The sequence below is a fragment of the Thalassophryne amazonica genome, chromosome 5 (assembly GCF_902500255.1).
Source record: "Thalassophryne amazonica chromosome 5, fThaAma1.1, whole genome shotgun sequence".
Taxonomy (NCBI): Eukaryota; Metazoa; Chordata; class Actinopteri; order Batrachoidiformes; family Batrachoididae; genus Thalassophryne; species Thalassophryne amazonica.
In genome coordinates this window covers 115620551-115644509 of record NC_047107.1, presented here as the reverse complement: position 1 = coordinate 115644509, position 23959 = coordinate 115620551, and the positions used below count along the sequence as shown (strand labels likewise).

General features: G+C 41.2%; 1 protein-coding gene and 1 long non-coding RNA gene across 4 annotated transcripts in view; one reads left to right on the top strand and one right to left on the bottom strand.

Moving 5' to 3' along the window:
- ascc2 (activating signal cointegrator 1 complex subunit 2) overlaps positions 1 to 23959 on the top strand; it is a 40603-nt gene that overhangs the window by 9379 nt on the left and 7265 nt on the right. The window contains exons 5-20 of one of the 2 annotated variants that reach the window (XM_034171144.1): positions 1827 to 1956; positions 2079 to 2146; positions 5656 to 5769; positions 6332 to 6444; positions 6975 to 7049; positions 10945 to 11049; positions 11145 to 11213; positions 13700 to 13774; positions 14172 to 14388; positions 14498 to 14694; positions 15849 to 15968; positions 16210 to 16434; positions 16548 to 16629; positions 16838 to 16929; positions 19630 to 19826; positions 21440 to 21446. In XM_034171144.1, coding sequence (XP_034027035.1) covers positions 1827 to 1956; positions 2079 to 2146; positions 5656 to 5769; positions 6332 to 6444; positions 6975 to 7049; positions 10945 to 11049; positions 11145 to 11213; positions 13700 to 13774; positions 14172 to 14388; positions 14498 to 14694; positions 15849 to 15968; positions 16210 to 16434; positions 16548 to 16629; positions 16838 to 16929; positions 19630 to 19801 — 1854 coding nt within the window. In that variant the 3' untranslated portion in view covers positions 19802 to 19826; positions 21440 to 21446. Of the gene's footprint in view, positions 1 to 1826; positions 1957 to 2078; positions 2147 to 5655; positions 5770 to 6331; positions 6445 to 6974; positions 7050 to 10944; positions 11050 to 11144; positions 11214 to 13699; positions 13775 to 14171; positions 14389 to 14497; positions 14695 to 15848; positions 15969 to 16209; positions 16435 to 16547; positions 16630 to 16837; positions 16930 to 19629; positions 20061 to 21439; positions 21447 to 23959 lie in introns of those variants that run through there. The other variant, XM_034171143.1, reaches the window with a different exon arrangement.
- On the bottom strand, positions 107 to 23683 carry LOC117511163. 2 transcript variants are annotated; one of them, XR_004560901.1, is made up of 3 exons: positions 21630 to 23683; positions 5392 to 5395; positions 107 to 123 (listed from the first exon to the last, which is right to left on the bottom strand). It is a non-coding gene; the product is annotated as an uncharacterized LOC117511163 (long non-coding RNA). The 2 variants fall into 2 exon arrangements; XR_004560902.1 differs by lacking the exon at positions 107 to 123 and adding an exon at positions 267 to 279.

The window sequence follows — 23959 nt, the reverse complement described above, 5'->3', positions numbered from 1 at the left end:
AATCTGTTATAAATATACTTTAACGGCTACAGACAAGAAGGAAGGAACACGCAACTGTTTTATCAAGTCATAACAATGTAAACAAGACAAATAATTACATTTTTAGATGGCTCAAAATGCTTTCTGCAGCTTGTTAGGCGCACGTGAAGCAAAGGCATGCTCGTGTCAGTGCACCTTTAGTGTTATGGTGCACTGACACGAGCATGCCTTTGCTTCATGCAATAGCATGAACTACTACGTCGTGATGATCTCCCCCTGCCCCCCGGCTCAAAATGCTTTCTAAAATATAATTATTTGTCATGTTTACATTGTCATGGCTTGGTAAAACAGTGGTGTGTTCTTTCTTTCTTGTGTGCAGCTGTTAAAGTGTGTTTATAACAGACTTAACTTCTTGTTATAATCATTCAGACGAGCTGCACTCTGATGTGATCCGCTGACGTCACCACTTGCACTGTTCTTGTTTACTCCACTTGACGAGCTGCATGTCGCTCTTGGAGATTAGATCCCGCCACATAGCACGACATTTGTGCGTGAAAGATTTTATTGAACATTTCAAAATTCTCTGTGCGCAATAACACGCACTAGCGCTCCTCTGGCATCTTGTCTGCACCCGTTAAAGACAAATTTACTCTCCAGCATGACACAGGTTGTTCTATTACATGAAGCAAAGGCATGCTTGTCAGTAGGCCTGTAAGCCCTGGTCCCACCAAATATTGAAGGATGAATTATGAGCCATGCAGCATGTTTTTTTGCTACGAGAGGGTTTATTGAACTATCGTGGGAGAATAGTGGCTCTTAGAGGCATTATCTTCAGTTAACAAGGCTCATCTCTGAGTGTGGCGCTATTTTCAAGATGTTCAAAATTTAGCAACAACAGCGCGGGGCAGTTTGTGTACGAGTTACTACGACGACTAATGAGAATTATAGAGGTGTGTGTGGTGCTTCCGAGGCTGCTAAAAGCCCATTATCCTAGCACCTGGCAGCTACGCAGGACCTGAGAGGCTATTTTTGGAGCAGCTGCACTCTTGCACACACGATTCCACCTGCTCTGTGTACTGGACGCTGTATATAAAATAATTATTTTGTAGAGGATTATAATCATTTTCTGCCCAAACTTGGATGCTGAAAACACCTCTAATCACTTCTGGAATCACAGAAGACTGTTTCATCTGGATGTTTTTTTCCTCTCTTTCCTGCTCCATGAGGAAACAAGTGTAGGAAGGGTGTGGGAGAGGGGGAGGGTAGGACTAAACGTGCATTCGTGCACCGATGTTGCGCTACACAGCACTGTGTGGCTCATAACTGGCTTAGCGTGGCTGATACGAGCCATTCGAGGCTATAATGTCCGGTTGGTCATGACTCACTAGAGGCTGCTACGTTGCACATGCGGGGTACTGAGAGGCACATAGAGGCACCTTAGTAGTGGATATGTGATAGATGAAAACGTGGGTTATTCTTCAAATATCACTAAACACCCATGCGTGGATCATTCATGGCTTATTATTCGATGGGCTCGAGGCTTTATTGTTTTTCAGTGTGCTTAAGCAAGACAGTGAATAAATTGACATTGTTCTAAAAACAGTTTTTAATCAAACTGAAATTGCACATCATGATTTAAAACTTTATTTGTAATGTTCATCACTAGGACTTACACTAATGTGACAGCATACCAACTGTCTGCATCCAAGGCTTTTATTTTGCCTGTCTTTAATGTATATTCTACTACAAAACATAAACATAGTGGGAGCTGGGTGTGCTGTCGTGTTTCACTTTATAAGTCACATAGCATAAGCAGACGCTCTGTGTGTGTGATCTTCTTGTCTCAGGAAAACTTCCTCTCCCCAGCTGTTTTTGGTGAAATAATCTATGAGAATTTCCTGTTTGACATTCCAAAAATTTTGGATCTGTGTGTGCTCTTCGGGAAGGGCAACAGCCAGCTGCTGCATAAAATGATAGGTAAGTTCATGAAGGCTGTATTCAAATAACATTAGGGCAACTTGAACAGAAATGCATTTGCTTGTGCAAAAATACACAATTTTATTTGGTATGTTCTGTTTTCCACATATTTGTCCTCATAGAGAACATCTTTACCCAGCAGCCAGCCTACTACAGTGACCTGGATGAGACTGTGCCCACTGTGTTACAGGTGAGATGAATATAATAATAATAATTCAGTCAGATGACCAGAAAAACAGAGAGGATAAGAAGCAGTTGATTTATTCACTCAAAGGAAACACTTCCTCAGCTGGGTGTTTTAGTAAGATATTTATCCTTTGGAATCAAAGATGATTTTATCTGTGCATCTGTCTTAGTTGCACCCATGCATTTTTTAATTTTTATTTTTTAAACACAAGAACGTCATTGCATATGTACGGTTCCACACTTACTGTCTTGAAAGTAAGTCAACTTGTCTGAGAATTTGGTGTGACTGGAGACGCTGAGTCCTGTGGATGGCAAGATTGTGTTTAGTACTCTGATGCATTCTCAGCACTCCACAGTAGATGTCTTCCCAGGTGCAGAGGTCCTCCAAGAGGCCTCCTGAAAACCACGATGACCATGCATTTAGCACATTAAAAAAAAAAACACAAACTGAGTTTGGAAGTAACCTTGGCTTAACTGGTCTTTGTCTGAAATGGCCCAAGTATGAATACATGTACAAAACCAAGAAAAACTCCAAGGCATTCTGTGTTGAAAATAGTTAAAAGCCTTTATTTGCTCGGAGTGGAGTAAACAAACACATTCACACTCGCACCTGTGGTGAGTTTAAGGTTTCCAGTTTAACTTAAGCCTGGTTCACACGACAGGATTTTAAAATTATCTTTTGGTTTCCAAAACCTGAGACCACACACATGAAGATTAAAAAATCATAGCTCTAACAGGTTTGGTTGTACAGTGTGTGGTGTTCAGCCACATGGTAAAAACACCACCACCACACACCACACAGATTTCACACACGAACATTCCCAGCTCAGACAGGAAATCTCGCAAAATCTCTCGAGATTAAACGTGACTTCAGAATAAACAAATGGAGATACTTTGTGGACTATTTAAAACAGAGGGGAAAAAACTACAAAAAGAAAAGGCGTTCTTTAAAGGAGTGGAGACAGCACGACCACGGGACTTTCTGGTAAGTCAGAACAGCTGATTTGATTTTATTTTCCGCTCTGTGCGTCCATCACATCGCTTTCTGATTGGCTACACATCACATTCAGCAGGCTGCATGCTTGTTTTGGTTAGAGGACACACAACATGCTGCGATATCGGGCAAAAAAAATCCAACATGTTGAATATCCTAGATTTGCAATTGGAGCGCTCCTGACGTCCTTCCAAGCAGATCAGAGCACTCATAACACCACACACAGCAGGAATATCTGATAAGATTATCTTTAGCGTCATCACGATTGTTGGGGCGTCCTTAAGATTGTTGGAAGGGGGAGATCGGGTCCGATATCGGCCTAATTATCCTGCCATGTGAACCAGGCCTTAGCTGCATGTCTTTGGCAGGGATTAACGTTGCTACAACAGATTTCCGTCAATTGTGCTGCCAAAAAGCAGGTTTCACGCTGACGCCGTCCTGATGCACAATCAAGGCTGGATGCAAAATATAAAATTTGCCGCCTTCAAAACATTCAAAAATCAATTTTTAGAATGTCTCCCCCCCACCCCCACCCCCACCCCCCACCCCCGGTGCAGTGAGTTTCTGTGTCTGTTCCTCTGCATTCTGTGTGCAGGAGGGGGTGGTGTGTTTTCATGTCTCACAGTGCTGTGGTGATGACAGCAAGCAAAGCACAGAGTTTTACAAACATATTTTTACACTTTTCTTTCAAAGTCTGCTCTGAGTGTCTCTGTGAGTGTCGTCGCTGTGGTTAAACTAAAAACACAGCTGCAGACCAGTGACGCATTAACAACAAACACTAATGCTTTTTTATTTTTGTGTTTTTTTGTTTTTTTTTTTGTTTTGTTTTTCTTCAAAATACGCCTCAAATATCTTTGAGGATGGCATGATATAAATGAGCTTGTAAAACCTTACCTCTCAATCAGGTCGCGCTTTACATAAATACACAAATTCTTGATTGTTACTGCTCAGGGGCACAGCCAGACAAATTGACTAAAGGTCCACCTTTGAAGATATTTTTCATACCACTACTACTGCTTATAATTATAATAATTTTAACAACTAAAATGTTTAAATCAGTATTGCTCTGTCTGTTTAATTGATAAGCCATATAAAAATATGTTTACTTAGTTTAACGTTTCTGCGTAAGTAAAGTGGGATGTGAAGCAATATCTTTTTTTTTTTTTTTTTTTTTTTTTTTTTTTATGTCAAAGCTTGAGCATTACGGGGTCTTTTTGGGGTTCTAACTTTAAAATCAGGTCAGTTAGGATGAGGGAAGCCAAAAATATGAAAAGGATTACAGGTCTTGTAATCTTATCAAACAAACATGTAGGTTGTGTTATCAGTCTTGGTTAAAGACAAAGAAAAGGTGAAAATGTGCAAATGAAAATACAAATACAACACACATTAAGTTGTACAACTAAATTTAGAGGGACCGTGGTGAGAAATAGTCATCAAAAAAACCTCCAGAATACATCCCTGGACATCAAAAACCAAAAATTTCCTGTTGGCAAAGGTCCACTTTCACCAAAAAAGGTCACCCCCCCATTTCAGATCCTGGCTACAAGCCTGAGATTTTAATTGGTATTGAATGAAGTAAAAGTATTGAAGTATTTAAATAATGTATATGTTAAAGTCTTTCTGTAATATGATGCTGCTTTAGAAAAGACCAGCAATGGTTAGTGAGTGAAATAGAATCGTGTTCAGCAGGAGAACAGTTTTCTGTTTTCTTAGTTGTCTCCACCTTGTTTTACCTTAAACTCTTGGACACGATTGCAAAAGTGTTTCTTTAAAAAGGTAGATGGTGAACAGCTTATGATTTGGGTGTAATTTTTTTTTCTTTAATCCCTTCTTTGGAAGTGGGAAGAAGCGGGAACACTTTTAGGAAACCCATGCAGACACAGAGAGGAATTCCACACAGAAAAGACCAGACAGGAAACAATCCCACGACCTTCTTGCTGTGAGGTTGCATGATACATCAACAGTGCTCACGTACACCCATTTCCCATGGGTGAAGCTGTGGCTTGGAAGAGACATCATCAGGTGGTCTCCAACCTGCTTGGGTGTTTCAGCCCTTAACCACAACACCCTCCAGTTGGCGTGTCTGTAGTGACGAGCCAGGTCACTGCTCCTCTCCTCCAGGCTTCCAGCTTATTTCCTCTCTCTTGTGCCAGAGCCAACAGGAGGCTCTCTCAGATACTTCCCCCAGCCTACAAATGGCTGCCTTGCTCAAGTGGCCTCTCAATCCCACCTTTGTCATCAGGTTCCATACAAACTGAGCTGGGAATCCTCAACATCCTACTTTCATCAGCCATGTTGTCCACTCCTTATCCCAGCAGTCTTGGACAAGTTGCTGATATTTGGCTTTTTTCCTCTCTGCAGCCTCCTCACAGCCCTCCTCCCACGGCACAGTCAACTCCAACCATGCTAACCATTAATTCACCGTGCTGCCCCCACCCCCATATGGAATTCAGCAATATTTAGAATATGTCTGCTGTCTTCTCTTGTTTCCTGTTTGTTATATTGTCCTTTGTGTTCAGGTGTTTGACACCATCACGGGCAAGTGTGGTGTTCGGTGTGAAGGGGCGTCTGCAATAGAACCACTGAAGCTGAGTGAACACAAACAACCCACTGCCATGACCATGAGCCAGGAGGTAAGACAAAAATATACATCTTCATTCATCACCATAGAAAAATTAAATATATGGCAAATAGACTGCATTTCCAGAAGCTCAAAGCACTTTGCTGTAATCCTTTGCATTCACACACGCACACACACACTGATGTCAGGGTGCTGCCACACCGGGAGCAACTTGGGGTTTAAGGACCTTGCCCAAGGGCCCTGAGTGATTATCCGGCCAGATGGGAGTTTGAACCGAGGATCTGCTGGTCTCAAGCCCAACGCTTAACCATGAGACCATCACCTCCCCAAAATAAAGGAGAGGCAGGGCTCTATAGTAAGATTTGAAACCTCTGAAAATTACCTGCCTTAACAAAAAAACCCACCTATCTATAGTTTATTGTATCCGTCAAAGTCGTCGTGATACCAGCATTGTTTATAATTTACAATATGTGAATGCAAACAAAGATTTTATTCCAGAAATGTAATCATTTTAGGGAATGCAACACACACCAGTTGTATTGTGACACTGGAATCGTTTGTTCATGTGAAGAAACACTCTATAACAATGTTTTCTTTTTTTCTTTTAATCCTAGGAATTTGTAGATATTATTCTCTACCTGTGTGACTCAACCACAACTATCCACGCTTTCCTAGACATCTTTCCCGCTGCCTGCTTCAGCTTCCAATCACACGGCTTCCTCAGCAGGTACGCAGTCGATCTTCACTTGTTTGACAAAAGTAATTTGTGCGCGTACATCAGAGCCACATTTCATACGACTGTAACTCACAAATGTTGCATCACAGTTACAGCATATATTTTGAAGAATAGGGAGGTCTGTGTTTTTGTTTCACCATTTGAAAATATAAACTCCCTTGAGTCTCTCACACATTAATAAATGTGATGCTAGGGAGTTTTCATGCTAACATTAGCATCCGTGTACTTGCAATTGGGCAACTTCGGTTATAGTGTTTTTATCCATGGGGATTGTGCTAGTAGTCAAGAAAATAATCAAAAGCTACCCGGTCACTACCTCTGCAAACTAATTTGAATATGATGCACACGTGGGTTTTTTTTTTTTTTTTTTTTTTTTCCATTTCAAGCAGGATGAAATATAGAAAGGGAAATGATTGCATTAATTACCATTTGCGTTGTGATTGCTAGAAAGTTGGTAAAATGGGCCCCTGGCTCAGAGCTGTTTGTGATCATATTATTTTACTTATTTTTTCTCCTGGCAGACTGACCTCATTTTATGAAATCACTGTGCCCGACCTTGAAAATGCTGTGAGGAAAAGAAACTTTGAGGACAAAAGGTAAATATCTGCTTTAATACTAAAATACAAAAACAATTACAGCACAGCCGTAACATGTTTGTGATTACAGTCACAGCTTCTTTAATGTTTAAACTTGTCACTTTTGATTTGGTTTTGGTTGCAGATCCAGTTAAAAAATGTTCCTCTGTAACTTTTCTGTGACAGACTATTATAAATAAGGTAATATGCTCAGCCTGTCCCCAGCAACACAAAAGTGTGCGATTGGTTGGCAGTAGCAGTGATGATGTGAAAAGTATTTCTCACTGTCAGGAATGTGAAATTTCTGGGAAATCGCAGATTTCCGCAGTTCAGTGGTGTGATGGGTTGATCTGTATGAACCGCCCCCCATCAGAGGACAGCATACATGTGAACCGCGGATTAATTGCAGCATTTACATAACTGTGGTTTAATGTCATAGTGACTTGATTATAAAGTGAAGACTGCATTAATTTTGATGCAGTTGTAGTAAAAATCACAGTCCAAGTGGAAGAAAAGCCTCACAGAGAGATGAGCTCCTGCTGTAGTGTGCACATCCGAGAACTGCTCCATTGCCAATAAGATGAATTAAGGGGATCGGAAGCATAGTTCCATACTATGCCAGTATTCTAGCCATATGAGAGGGAGAACAGGTCCATCTTTAGTCTGGGGTTGAATGTCTCTACGGAATCTGACTGTTATATCTCTGTAGGGAGATCATTCCACAAAACAGGTGCATGATAAGAGAAAGCTCTGTGGCCTGCAGACTTTTATTCACCCTAGGGACACAACTTAGTCCTGCGTCCTGGGAACGCAGAGCCCGGGGTGGTACATAGGGTGTAATTAGGTCAGGTAAGTAGGGAGGCGCTAGTCCGTGAATAATTTTATAGGTTAGTAACAGAACCTTAAAGTCCGACCTCACAGAGACAAGAAGCCAACGAAGAGAGCCCAACATCGGTGTAAAGTGGTCAAACATTCTGCTTCTTGTCAAAATTCTGGCAGCAGCATTTTAAGCCAGTTGGAGACCCCTAATACTGGACTGCGGTAAACCAGAAAAAAGGACATTGAGTAGTTCAATCTAGAACATACAAATGCATGGATCAGAGTCTCTGCATCAGCGGTATACAGGATGGGACGAATCTTGGCTATGTTTTGAAAGTGAAAGAAAGCAGTCCTTGTGATATCTCTAATGTGGAGGTCAAAGGACAGTGTACGAGGTCTGTTAGAAAAGTATCCGACCTTTTTATTTTTTTCAAAAACCTGATGGATTTGAATCACGTGTGCTTGCATGAGCCAACCTTGAACCTTCGTGCGCACGCGTGAGTTTTTTCACGCCTGTCGATTACGTCATTTGCTTGTAAGCAGCCTTTGTGTGAGGATGGGTGTAGTCTCTCGTCGTTTTTTCTTTGCAAGGAAAATGGTGGAACAACTGCAGCAGCGCGACTGCATCATATTTTGCCAGAAACTGGGCGACAGACAGGTGGAAATCATTCGGATTATTCAGACGGCTTTCGGTGACGATCCTATGGGCATCACACAGATTAAGAAGCGGAACAACCAGTTTAAAGACGTCCGCACAACAGTAGAGAGCGAGCCAATTCCGGTCGGCCATCATCAGGCTGAAATGACCGGATCATTTCCAAAGTGAACGCTGTGGTGATGTGGGACCATCGTGTGACTATCCGAGAAATTGCGGAAGAGGTGGACATCAGCACTTTTTCGGCACATTCCACTGTGACAGAAGATTTGGCCATGAAAAGAAAGAGTTGCAGCGAAATTGGTGCGATGGCTTCGGCACGAAGCTGACGGAGCAAACGCGCCACCGTGTTGAATTCTCACAGGACATGCTGGACTCCGAAAAATGATGCCCACCTCTTCCACCATTCAGAAGATTCAGACGGCTTTCGGTGGCTTTTCAGTCGTGTGACTATCCGAGAAATTGTGGACGAGCTCGGCATGTCACAACATGTCCTATGAGGCTCATGCAAGTACACGTGATTCGAATCCATCAGGTTTTTGAAAAAAATAAAAAGGTCGGATACTTTTCTAACAGACCTCGTACGCTCAAGTCACCCCAAGGTTCTTCACTTTGTCAATGTGATGTATGACTTACAAGCCTCGGTTAAGCATTAGCTGGTCAAACCAATATTGATGTCTTACTGGACCAAGAACCATCATTTCGATCTTGTCTGAGTTTAAAAGTAAGAAATCACGAGATTTCCAGCTTTTCACTGGCACTAGTCAGTCCTCTAAGCACTTTATATCTATGAAATTATGAGCAGTTATCGGCATGTACAACTGAGTGTCATCAGCATAGCAATGAAAGGTAATACCATAATGCTGCAGTATGTGCCCAAGGGGTGCTACATAAAGGGAGAAAAGCAGGGGGCCTAAGATGGATCTCTGTGAAACCCCATATTTCATGGCAACAAAGTTAGAGGTAGTGTTATTGTACAGGACACAGTGAGAGTGACTGGTTACGTATGATGCCAAACATGCAAGGACTTTCCCAGTAATCCCAAAATGATTCTCCATCCTGTCAAGTAGAATACAATGATCCACGATATCAAATGCAGCACTGAGATCTAACAGCACAAGAACCGTATTGGTGTCAGAATTGCAAGCACAATATCATTTACCGTTGTAGTGAGAGCTGTCTCTGTGCATTCTAAAAGCAGACTGCAGTGGCTCAAAGAGATTATTCTCAGAAAGCTGGTCCACGAGCTGCTGTGAAACCACTTTTTCAAGGGTTTTTGAACAAAATGGGTGGTTTGATATCAGCCTTTCTTAAGCAATGGTTCAATCACTGTGGATTTGAAACATTTAGTAACAGATCCTGAGGTTAGTGACAGATTAATAATTTGTAGTACAGTAGGCCCAAGAGTGGGCCACAGGTCCTTAAACAGTTTTGTTGGTCTATGGTCAAAAAGACATGTTGTGCATTGAGCAGAAGCTACAAGTTTTGTCAACATGCCCAGTGAAATAATTTGATTCAATTCAGAAAATCTAGGTGATGGCACACACACCAGTAACAGTGTGTAGTGGTGAGACTAAGGCATGCTGGGATATATTTAACCTAATGTCATCTATTTTCTTTCTGAAGTCGGCATCACTCTCCATCACTCCACCTCGGTCTCCAACAGGTGTGGGAGTGTATTGAACTGTTTAAAACACTCGCACAACTTGTGCGACCAGTTAACAGATACATGAGTCTGACAATCGGTCTTGATAAATTCTCACTTGTCTCAACTCACTCTGTGATCCTGTGGGTCGTAACAGACTCTGAATTGACTCTGCATAGGGTTGCATCAATGATCGCAGATATTAACTTTTTTTTCCACTCGCTCAATTCAGTCGCAATGCAAGCTTGGTGTAAACGCAAATAACAGATCACAACAGAGGCCAGCCAAGACTTGACAGTTGACAAAATTTCATGATCTTGTAGGTCTTATAATGGGTCTCAGGCCGGTGTAAACTGGGCATAAGAAATCTTGTGGTGTAAATGGAGAGCGACTTAACAGGTGGTTGTCATTGAATAAGTGTTGCTGTTTAGGACTCCGTTAAAGACAGTGTCCATTGTCTCATTGCTATGCAGCTTTAAGCCCATTGAACTGGCCGTTGCAGCCAAACTGCAGCACAGTTCCTGAAAATGACAAGTATTCTCAACTGTTGCAGAACATCTGCTCTCCAAGACCACTGACCTGAATGAACTATCAGTTTTGCGCCTTTTCTCTCGTTCATATTTTTCATGGATTTGACATACTGTTTATGTTATGAAAAGGAGAACATCTGTGCAACACAGATGTCTGCATAATTAAATTATTTATTTAAGGTGCATAGTAGAGTACATATACGGTTACATCTTCATCAGAGTCCAGGACTCTGAATGATAATGAATCATCACTTCCAAATTCTTCAGTCTTCAGGAGGATTTGTGGAACAGGCTGTCCCATTCCTGTCACAAGATGGTAGAGACGGTTCATGTGCTGCTGCACCACAGCTGCTTCCAGCCCATTCTGGAGGGGTGAGATCCTCAAATACTCACCTGTGACCAGGATTATCTTGAAAGGATTGTTTAAAATGTATATAGTGTAACGCTGCTTTTCCTGACCTTTATAGGGGAGAAAACAGTCAAACCTATGCAGAGAAACTCCTACAATATTTCACATCTTTTTTACATGAAAAAAGGTAAGCAACTGTGCATTTAAAAAAAAAAAAAAAAGAAAAAAAAAACTCAATTGAACTGTACAAGACTCCCTTTGTAGAGGGTTACACACAAATGTAACAGGACTGTCACACCTTGACAATTTAGCCAGCGCATGCTGACGTGAAAAATACGCCGAATACACTGGCATATATTTAATAAGTTATGGGTAAGTTTTGTTTAAGCTAAGAGCATGTTGAAGCACGCTGGTATATGTTGTAATACAGCGAGTTTGTCAAAAAACTGTGGGCATGCACAATATTTTCAATGTATAGCTCATACGTCCCACATATGCGGGCCATAAGTTGACACACATTTCTTGTGTGTTACTCATAAGCCGAAATACATCCATTAATGCTGTCCATTGATTGGCTCAACAACTGAAAGTCTTAATATTACCTGTTTGTTTCAGTTGTATTCATCATCACAGCCTGACAAAAACATATCCACATAAAACGTCCTGATTTTGGAAAATGACATCTGAAAATATTTTAGTTCCTTGTAGCTGAAGAAATGTAGTGTTTTAAAATAAGTCCCTCAGTAGTTTTTCTACTCTGGGTGTGCTTCTCAGCCTGAACCAGAGGACTGATTAACATCCCTTTGAGCAGGTGTGACGAGTTCATCAGTGAAATCACCTGCTGTAGTCAGTGGCTGCAAAGAAAACCTGCACCCTCTCTGCCCTTTCTGGAATAGTTTAGACACCACTGCTATAGACGGTAATGTTAGCACCTAACTAGCCAATTAGTTTACCAAGACGACTCTCGCTTCGTCAGAATCAGCCACAGAGTGTTTCCTTCTCAGATGCTCCTGCATCGCTGTTGTACTGCTGTAGAAGGAAAGTTCTGCCTTGCAGATTTTGCATTGCACATTTTTCTCTTTAATTTGGTTAAAATGTTGCCAAACGTTTGAGCTTCGTTGCCAGCTAGCCATGGTATTGTTTGGGCTTAACTTTTCCGGTGACATCACGGTTGACCCAAATACCACTACTGTGCATGTGCGTCAAGGACAGAAAGGCAGCGGAAGGTATAGCAGCAGTTTTGAGAGAAAAACAAAGCATAACGTTTGTGATTAAATTAGTCACCGACTATTTTGATAGTTGATGTAATCGTGACAAGTTGACTAATTGTGGCAGCCCTAATAATAAGTCAAACAATTTTATTCCCGGTTTGGTTCATATTTGTGGTTAGACATCACGGTTCGGTAGGAGTTAAGTTTTTACATACAGTAGCTTTAATCAGTGAGCAGCTTGAGAGCTGCCAACTGTAAATGCAAACTTAGTTTGTTCATTAACTGATTAGAAATGGGATTCCATCTCTTTTGAATTTACTGTGCATCACACTGGTTTGTTTTTGTCGCGTGACGTGTGGAGCCAGACTACCTTTAAAACTTCATCAGTTTACATTTGTTTTACTTTTGCGCAAATGACGGCATCTCATAAAACCTCACTCTGTACAGATTTACACACGAGTATTGTGTATATGATATTGGGTTCACATTAAAGGGGAAAAATAAAGAGTAGATTTCTTTTTTAGCAGTGACTTTGTGTCCTGCTGGCAACCACATTTCAGGATCAAATGGCACATCCTCTCTGTACTTCATGCAGGTGGAACCATCGATACCCTCTGTCCATTACCAGTGACAACTTGGCACAAATGTAGCCACTGTTTCAAAATTTGTGTGGTTTCTCCTAAATAGACAGTTTTCATCACAATCTATTCAATCCTTAGATTTAGAATACTTCACACTGTATTGTAAATAATAAATAAAAATTATAATGTAATTTTCTTGTTACTAAAGCGTTTGTGAAATAAGTTCATAATTTGTGTACACCACATTTTGTAGAGGAAGCCATACGTGTTAGCACTTTCACTAATTCCCAAACGTGGACTTTAATCTTGAAATGTCAAGTTTTATTCTCTACATATTGTCAAAATGTTATTTCAACTTTATTCTTGGTATTGTGACTTTATTCTCAAAATGCAAAATTAACAAAATCTTCCTAATTTTTTTCCCCTGCTGTTGTGGCTCTTACAGTTTTTAAAATAGATATAAAGTAATGCAAATACAGTAAATGAAACAAATGAACTTTGTATGTATCACAAATATTTGATCTGTAAAATTATTTTCACTTTGGTTTGTCCAGAAAGTGAAGTGATCTCATCTTTTAATAATTAAACTTAATTAAGAGCAGTGGTAAAATAATTAGCAAGTTTCCACGATCATCAATAAATAAATAATAATAAATATGCTGCATGTGACCACTGTTTATACAGAAGAAAATTCTAATGAAGTATTTATATGCCCTCTTATGTGAATGTGCACAGATAAATGAAGCTGACAGCCACTGTCGTTGTACCAGTTAATTTTGATGATGTTTGGATTTGCTTGAACAAAGAGTCTGGATATGTCGATTGTTTTGTACTGCAGCGGTCAACTTTTGGGAGTTTTAGATTTTGTTTTTCCCTTTCAGATTCCTGACAGACTATGATGAGCAGTACCCTGTTGCTGATGATATCAGCCTGCTTCAACAAGCCTTCCCCATCATGTATCCTCAACAATTCTAGTATTTTCAGGACTTTTTTTTCCCCCATTAAATCTAAACCCAGCTGTGGTTGAACTATGGCCTCTGTTAAAGGTGGCAACAAAACAGGCCCTTTACTGCAAGTAAAACATGAACATTTTTTTTTTTTACATTTTTGCTTGTGGCAACAAAACAGGCCCTTTACTGCAAGTAAAACATGAACATTTTTTTTTTTTACATTTTTGCTTGTGGGCCTCATGTGGTCTCAATCTAATGAACAAAAAGTCTTTCCTTGTGTTCCAGAAAGTGCCGTCTCCAAAAGTACCTGAAGAAACAAGGAACTAATTGACAGGGTGAATGTTGTGGATCCTCTGTTCACGTCCTTTTACTTTGCATTTTCCTTAATTGCTGCTTCTCTCAGTGATGAGACCAGGACGTCGTACCTGCTGCAGGGGGTGGAAAGTGCCTGGGATAGTTTGGGGCACCATCAAAGAGCACAAAGCCGCATTCAACACAAATTTACTCCAGAGGTGCTGGCCAGCCAGGAAGCAGCAGACAAGGCTGATGGCCACAAAGCTCCAGAGACTGAAGACCTGAGGGGAGCAGAAGCCATTTTAGATGTTCCCAAAAAAGGAAACGTCAGTCCTATCTCAGAGTTTATTATTTATGTTGAGCTACAGTTGCCTCAGATGAGCCATTAGCAGCGGCTGAGGTTGACTCGTAACACGGTTCTTTCTGTGCTGTCAGGGTGCGGTGTGTCCGGTGAGTGCAGCCGAGCTGGAGTCTCTGCTATCGTGTATCAGGGACCTGCTGCCTGATTTGGGAGAGGGCTTCCTGCTGGCCTGCCTGCAGGAGTATGACTACAACTCTGAGCTGGTCATCAACAACATCCTGGAGGACCACCTAGCCCCCAGCCTGGACAAACTGGATCGAGCCATGCCCAGGTAAGGCCACATGCTGTCCATGGCACATTCTCCTCCCATACTATGTTCAGTAGTGTGCTGCTAGTGTGGGCAGCAGCACAGACATTAAATAATTTATCTTTTAACCCTCTGGAGTTGTCCGACACATCTAGCAGATGCAACATCCGATCTACAACAGTCTGAGTCTCTGTTTGAATGTGTTGAAAGTGCGGTCTTCAAACTATATACCAGTTTTTAAATTCTGTTGATAGGCCTAATATAACTTGAATCATGATTAATAATATACGTACTGCTTTTTCCTTAATATTATGATCATTTTTGGAGTGTGCATTTGCTGAAACGCACACCAAATGGGACTCTCATTTCCTGGTTGAGCTTGAGCCAGCTCCGTCTCAAAAACCACAACTTCCCCCTTATCATTAGTGGAAAAACACACAACCTCAACCAATCAAAATCGTCGACCCCACTTGCATTGATCACTAAACCATGTGGGATGGGTTGCTGAGGACATTCTGGTCAAAATGTCATTAGTGGCAGACTAAAGTACCAACATTGCCTCCAGGTGGACAACAGCAGAAGTGGCACTCCTGTGGGTGAGGCCTGTATCCATTCTCTTGTTTTGGACAGGAATTGTTTTTTGAGTGGCACAAATAATTTGACATCTTATTTTGTAAATAGTTGTACAAAAACATCTGAAGCATTTCCTGCAATATAAGCAGTTGTATATAATTTTGTTGTTTATTACATTTGTACGTCGCCACTCACATTTGTGTTTTGCTATTTGTACTTTTGATTTGTGCTCTTCTAAATTTTCTACCACGTCTGTCATGTGCTCTCTGGTTTCCTTGGTTCTTACCTCCTTTGTTTCCTTTCTGTACCACCAACCCTTTTTGTTTCTGTGAAGGCTCTCAGTTGTCCAGGTGGTTTCCATAGTAGAGATGCTTGAATCTTCAACTGGACTCCAGACAGAAGTCAGAGCACCCAGAGCAAGAATTTTCCTCGCGTCAAGCAACCCAGTCCAGTTGAAGATTCAAGCTTCTCTACAACCCTTTTTGTGTTGATGATTTGAGCTGGATGCTGTCAAAGTTGGTCATAAATTAAAATGTCAATTTTTTGGCTTGTTTGTTCTACCACATGCCGCCATGTGTGACTGTACATCGTTCTTGTTATCTCAGGCCAGTGAAGGAGGAGCTACCAGGCGTCTTATGTGAGAGGTCCAACGTGTTTGATGATGATGAGTTTGACGTCTTCCGCAGGGACCAAGTAGACATGAGCCGTATCTGGAAGGGCAGGAGGTAAAAAAAACTAAAGCATAGAGGATGCTCACAGATGCCATGGACTGGTTTTGTATAAACTGAAAGACATGTTGGGCCACTAACTTTTCTGAGACTGCATTGTCTCATTTCATACTGAAGTCCTCATACGGCTGGATATAAGCCTAAGCCTACTGAGGTCATTTTGTCACTGTGCTAATTTGCTAAATGCCCGCGCTTCAGTGGACAATGGGCAAGTTAAAATGTTTCCAAACTCTTTCAGGAAAGATGAGAGTGTTCGACAGATGCTCAACGACAAGCAACACATCGCTGAGCAAAAGGCTCGTTATCAGGCTTATGAAACCGTAGTGGATGAGGTCATTATCGAACCCGGGCAAACCGCCGCCACCTACGGTCTGGATGACTATGACGATGAGTATGATGACACTTATGACATGAACCAAGTGGGAGCCAATGACCTGGATGGTGACAGTTTGCTGAACCGTAGGTAAGTCACAGCTCTGTTTTTTTTTTTTTTTTTCCTTTTGTGGTTGGATGTTGTCTGTTTGCTTGTTGTGGGATTCTTGCATTTGTTGTCACCATGTTTTGGCTTTTGCACAGGCCTTTTACAGTCCCACGGGTGCTACAAAAAGATAACAAGCCAGATGAGGATGAAGATGAGGAAGAGCAAGATGCTTTACAGGTACAAATGATTTTTCCACAAGGACATATTCTTTTAAACATACCTGAAAAAGATATGAAAGTTTTCTGTTAAAAAGACTGGAATCTTTTAAACTCACAGCTGGATACATGGAGGATGTAACAAACATTTTAGCATAGTTGTTGAAATAGTGTGTGGAACAAACAGAGGTGTGGTTACTACAGCTGCATGTGTATTATTTCCATTTCAGAACAATGTAAACAGGGACCAGTTTGTGCAGGACCCGGCCCTGCTGAGAGAGAAAGCTGAAGCGAGAAGAGCCGCCATGCAGCAAAGGAAAAGGTAAAAGTGATTCTCACGCTGCAAACGCTAGCTTTAGCTGCGAGTTTGCAAATCAGAAATTATATTGAACAAAATGAGAGGGAAAAAAAAAAATCAAAATACATAGACTTTAACAGGGTAGGTGGGACAAGGAGTTAGACTACCAAAATGTAGGGCTGGGATCGATTCCCAGCCATGCTGCCCATCTGTCCTTGGATGACAATTTATTTGCGTTGTCCCAGTCCACCCAGCTGTGAATGGGTTCCAGCCTTGGCTGGTGAAGTAACCTGTTGAACTGGTGTCTCCCAGCTGGAGTCTTAAGCCCCTTTCACACCGGGGCTGCTCCCAGTTGCTTCCTGTGGTGTCATGACGACGCAGGAATATCTGCGTCAGGTGCGCGCAGTAGGGGGCAGAGAGGAGGTGAGAACGCAACCTGCAGGTTCTCTGCACAGAGAAGTCAGAGTGCACAGTTTGGCTGCAGACAGACTGTGCACTCTGACTTCTCTTCTACTTGTGCTGAGCTGCAGGGCTGCGCTCTGAGTTCTGTTATAATTTATCTTTCCTCCCTTGACTGCGAGACGCTTGTCCAGGACATGTTGACATGTCTTGGACTTATGTCCTTTTTTAACTGTGATGAGAGAGTCTGAGGAGAGAAAGGAACTAACTGCCTGCAGACAAATTTTTTTTTTTTTTTCTTTCCTCCTTCGACCGCGAGACCGCGCGAACGAACCGTCAAGCAAATGTGGAGATGTCTGGAGTTCTACTTGATGTTGACATGTCCTGTCTCAGGACTAATGTCCTTTTTGTCTTTTTTTTTTAACTGATGTGAGAGTTTGAGCAGAGAACAAGGAACTAATGCCTGCAGCCAGACTTTTTTTTTTTTCTTTTAATTGTTCACATGCGCGCGCATGAACGAACGTCCATGAGTGGACTAGAGATGTCCGGACTTCTTACTGGATATTTCTGGCAGTCAGTCTGCATTTTTTTCCCAACGTGTAGTTTTTACTGCATTAAGTACACGGTATAACCCCAATAGAGCGCTTCGCTCTCAGACTGCAGGCTTACTTGTAGTTCCTAGGGTTTGTAAGAGTAGAATGGGAGGCAGAGCCTTCAGCTTTCAGGCTCCTCTCCTGTGGAACCAGCTCCCAATTCAGATCAGGGAGACAGACACTCTACTTTTAAGATTAGGCTTAAAACTTTCCTTTTTGCTAAAGCTTATAGTTAGGGCTGGATCAGGTGACCCTGAACCATCCCTTAGTTATGCTGCTATAGACTTAGACTGCTGGGGGGTTCCCATGATGCACTGAGTGTTTTTCTCTTTTTGCTCTGTATGCACCACTCTGCATTTAATCATTAGTGATTGATCTCTGCTCCCCTCCACAGCATGTCTTTTTCCTGGTTCTCTCCCTCAGCCCCAACAAGTCACCGCAGAACACTGCCCCTCCCTGAGCCTGGTTCTGCTGGAGGTTTCTTCCTGTTAAAAGGGAGTTTTTCCTTCCCACTGTTGCCAAGTGCTTGCTCACAGGGGGTCGTTTTGACAGTTGGGGTTTTTACGTAATTATTGTATGGCCTTGCCTTACAATATAAAGCGCCTTGGGGCAACTGTTTGTTGTGATTTGGCGCTATATAAAATTGATTGATTGATTGATATAAAAACAATCCTGCGTGATTTATACTGTGGGAACAATGGAACACAGCAGGAATCATAAATTGGCTTTGAGTCACGCCGAGTTACGCCTCTTTGCCCTGACTTGCACTGGAACCACTTTCTTTCTGCAAGTTCTTCCTGTCGAGCACAGGATGCCAAAAAAAAAAAAATTAAACAGGTTTAATTTTTTGGCGCCCGACTTGCTTCCTCCTTTACCACCCTCGCGCTGTTGTGGCACCGAGCTGCATCATTTTGGCACTGAGTTGCTTCCACGCGGCGTCATCATAATGACACACAGCGCAACCGGGAGCATCCCCGGTGTGAAAGGGGCTTTAAGCCGTGGTCACATTAGCCGCAACCGACAGAGGCAAAGCAGTGATTTGCCTTTTTATTTTCAATATCTGTCTTGCAGCGGCAAGAGATGACAGTCGTTCTGCCGCCAGCTAAGCAGGGCCAAACTAGACCCAAAGTCTAGTTTGGGGACTCCCATCAAGCGACAAAGACAACTCTGTCACTGTCATTTGTAGCTAATGTGACTGTAGCATAAGACTCTCTTCTGCTTCATGCTACAAAGTCCCGCGATATGGCAGTAATGTTACTCTCATTATGGCAATGCGGCGCACTTTTACCAATAAGACGTAATTTACATTCAGTGCGTGCAGTTTCCATATCGCAAGAAGGACAAGATCGCTGGGGAGACATGGATAGGGTTTTTTGAAAATAAAGATGGATAAACACTAAAGACAGTTAGTTGATCCTCATCACGGGAGGTAATGGGCTTGTGACTAGAGGATGCTTGGCTCAAGTCCCCGTCAGACTGGAAAATTACTACAGGGCCCCTGGGCACAGTCCTTAATCCACACATTGTTCCCAGTGTGTAGTGAGTGCCTTTCTTGGCAGCACCCTGGCAGCAGTGTATGTGAGGCGTCAAAGTAAAGCACTTTGACCATAACCTTTTGTTTTAATATATTTGTCACCTTCGGAGTCCTCAGCAGACAGAAGGATATCAGTTCAAATATACATTATTCTGGTGTCCATATGCAGATCTCTGACTTCCTGCCATTCTTTTTCAGTTTTCGTCCGGAGCGTACCACCAATGTGGTTGGCCAGCCGCGAGGCCAAGGCCAAACCACAGAGACTGTCCAGGACCGACCCAGGAAGGAGGCCAACAAGAGCCGCGTTGCCAACCACAACCGTCGCACCATGGCAGACCGCAAGAGGAACAAAGGCATGATCCCGTCCTAAAGTGCCGCGTGAGCAGACAGGAAAGTGACGGGAAAGAACTGGACTCAGCTTTTCAGGTTGAATATTATGACTTTACTGACCTAAGGTCACAGTTTTTTGTCCTTTACATAAGGAAAAGCCTTCATGCTTGTTGAAAACTTGCATTTGGATTATAACTTTCTTTTGGCAAAGTCATATTTTTGTTATCAAAGGCTGCCATGCAGCTTGTCGAAATGTTTAAGACTAAACATTAATTATAAAGTTTGAGCTGGAGCTCTTATTTTTGGCCCAAATGACTTACTTTTATAGTTCATCAAAAGCCAAAGTTCTGAGTGTGTAGCCAGAGACTGGAGGTAAAGAAAATGTCTTTATTTTTCCCAAGTAACAAATCCAGTTGTTAAGATCCAGAGAGATCAACCGTAAGTTTCTTTGACATCATCATGAAGTAACATCGGAGTAAAAGGAATAATGACAACTAGGTTTTGGAGAAACTGGTTAATTTTGTAGCTGGAACAACAAAAACCTGGTGGAGACGTTTGGACATGTGACGTCTGCTTGATCATCACATGAATGTGTTTGGAAGCCTCATGTTCCTGAAGTAGCTGTGGACAAACCTATGTGTTGCCATACACAGACTATTTTCTATGAAGAAACAAACCTAACTGCTTTTTGGATTTGACATGACAAGTGAAACTCTTCAAAGTTAATGTAAATGCTGTTTAACTTTTGCATTAGTGTTTTGCTAAAATACTGAAAGGTACAGCCGCACGGTAACACTTCTGTGTCACGACTACACAGGCTTATCATGATCATTCCCCATGTCAGTAAAGAGATACAGGATTTTAACCCTTCTGTATTATAAAAATTTCTGCAAATATATGGATATTTTAGGTAATCGGTTCCAGAATGGGGCTAACCTTTTCACACATACTTCTTTGGAGACAATTTCCTACCCATTTTTATTTTGAAATGGATTTTATCTTCAGGATCTGCCCTTCTTTTTGGTTCCTCCCAAAATGAGTTTGTATTCCACATTAGATGCCACAGAAGTATTGCAACCACACCAGTATCATTTTGAATGAATGGGATCTTTACACATTATAATGACCTACAAATTTCATTTTTTTTTTTAACTGGTGTTGACAGCAGGATCAGTGCTGCAGATAACGGAATCTTTACAGAAGAATCCTGCAAATGGTGACAGAAGCACCAAATTTGCCACAAATACTCCTGAATTTTCAATAGGCAGCCAGGTGGGGGTTAACTGAATAATTACACAGGGGCCAAAATTAAAAGATGCTCCAATCATATTGAAAACTATATCATATTTGTCTGATCATAAATATTACAGAAAGTTATAGTTTGGATTATCTGACTGACTGGTATGGGGTAAAAACAGCAACAATGGTGACAAAGGTCAATTTCAGTTTGTACAGGGGTCAAAAGTTAAAGTTGCTCCAATTTTGGTAAAATTGGAGCAACTTTAACTTTTGACAAACTGAAATTGACCTTTGTCACCATTGTTGCTATTTTTACTCCATAACACTCAGTCATAGATAATCCAAACTATACATTTTTGTAATATTGATCAAATACTGTGTAGTTTTAAATATGAATGGAGCAGTGTTTTTTTTTTGACATCTGTGTTCAATTGACCCCTACCAGCGTGCCTATTGAAAATTCAAGTGGCCAATCAGTTCTTTCAAAAGTGTGATGTCTGTGTATGTGTGCCACATTTGCTTTTTTCCCCTCACCATTTGAAAGATTATCTGATGCATGACATAATTCCATAAGACTCAACCTTCTCACACCCATGGCTCAATAGTTTTTCAGTAATCTTTCAAGAAACTAAAGTGACCATTTCTGAACTCGTGATCACGATTATTAGGATTAACTGTGCAGCTGTACTTCAGTGGACGTCATATTTAACATTTGTCTGAGATGACCAACTGTTTGGAGAAAAAAAACAAAAAAACCAAATCTACTGTTTGAGAGCAGATTAAAAATAAAACATTACAAATTCAACTGAGTGAAGAAAATCTCTCACCTTTTAAGCACTTCCGTCAGTAAGACTTCAAACTGTGCAGGAGAAACTACAGAACTGTAAAGCTGCATTCTCACTGTCAAACACATGCATCGTGAAAACTCATGGTTTAACTTCAAATCAATATTTTCAGTCAAAGAATGATTCATTCCTGCTCAGGGTTCACACAGATCCTTAAAAATAAAAAACTAAGTTTAAGACAATGAATTAATTGAAAAATGACATTAATAAAATGTCTTAAATCAGTCCTTCAGAATACTTTAAACAGGGCAAGTTTGACTTATTCATGATTTATATTTTTTTTATATATAAAATATTTAGTGAGGGTCTCATTACGCCACACACAGCGAGACAATGAAACGAAAAACTCATTTGCTGCAGAAGCACTCAAAAGATGCTTTCAGCTCGCTAAACCTAATGGAGACAGGGAAGTATAAATTGAATGAAAACGGACTTTTCAGTGAAGATTATGTAGCGTGGCTGAAACCAGTAATTATTTCTGTATGCCAAATAATTTGGACAAATTTGTCACGAACCCTCAACCATTTGTCTCCAAATTCATTTTTAGTTACTGTAATTCTGGTCTTACATTTCATCCCACCTGGCATCTTGCCTCGAGCAGTAGGAACCCTGCTGCTCATCCTTTCATTCACTGTGGGAGTGGCTCACGATGCTAACGAGGCACTCCGCAGCAGCACATTCGTCAACGAGAAACCCGCTTTCCTTCATTTGTTAGGGAAGTTGCTAACAACAACCAGCAGCAATGCCAGACCCAATCTCTCTCTCTCTCTGTTTCACTCCTGTCTTGTTCCTTCATTCACTGTGGGAGTGGCTACATATAGTTACGAGAGACCAGATATCGTCATTCATGACTCGAACTTAAGGGGGCACTAGTGAGGATTAGAATGAACTGAAAGAACTTCCAAGAATTATCATCTAGTGAAGAGTGCAGTTTGACTGTAACATGTCGGACGTGTACCATGTGATGTGCAAAAACACGCCTGTAGCACAACTACAGCACAAAACTGAAACTTCAAAAAAAAAAAAAAAAAAAAAAAAAATCCATGCTTGTTTCTTAATATCTTGAAAGTTACACCACAGTTGACACAGGACCATAACACGATGGAGTGTCTCTTGGACCCTCTATAAAGTTTTCCAAAGTATGGAGGAGTTTTCAAACTGAACTTCCCAATGCATATCCGTAACCGTGAGAATGGGGTGGAACATTCACCACCCATGTTGTTTTCATAACTGTTATAAGGCAAGTTTTGAACAAGTGCAAACTGTTTCTCTATATCTACAACTTCTGGCACACACAGTGCTGGACAACTACAACAATAAACTGCAAATATGAGTTCTGACACTGGACATTATTAATGTTTAAATTCCAGCTTGTAAACTTGTTACTGACTGTTCCAAAACTAAAACGACAATACTGATAAAAACTGTACAATCACAATGACATATTCATACTCGCTGATAAATATCTAGTTGAGTGCAGTCAAATTAGAATTCAACTCATTAAAAGCCCAAATACCTATTTTGTTAAGTTTAGAGGAACCTGTAGCCTTATAGCATTTAATTTTTCCACATTGTTTAATGTTACAGCCTTATTCCTAAATGGATGAAACTTTTTTTTTTCCTCTCTCTCCCTCAAAATTCTACACACAATACCCCATTAATGACAATGTGAAAAAATTTATATATGTATAAATTTGCAAAAATCTTAAACTAAGAAATTAGATGTATTCTCAGCCTTTGGCATGAATCTCAAAATTGAGCTCAGGTGCATCCTGTTTCCATCAACCTTGATGTTTCTACAGATTAACTGGAGTCCACCTGGGGTAAATTCAGTTGATTGGACATGATTTGGAAAGACACACACCTGTCTACATATAAGGTCCCACAGTTGACTGCATGTCAGAGCACAAACCAAGCATGAAGTCAAAGGAATTGTCTATAGACCTCTGAGACAGGATTGTCTTGAGGCATAAATCTGAGGAAGGGTACAGAAACATTTCTGCTGCTTTGAAGGTCCCATTGAGCACAGTGGCCTACATCATCCATAAATGGATGAAGTTCTGATCCACCAGGACTCTTCCTAGGGTTGGCTGCCCGTCTAAACTGAGTGATCA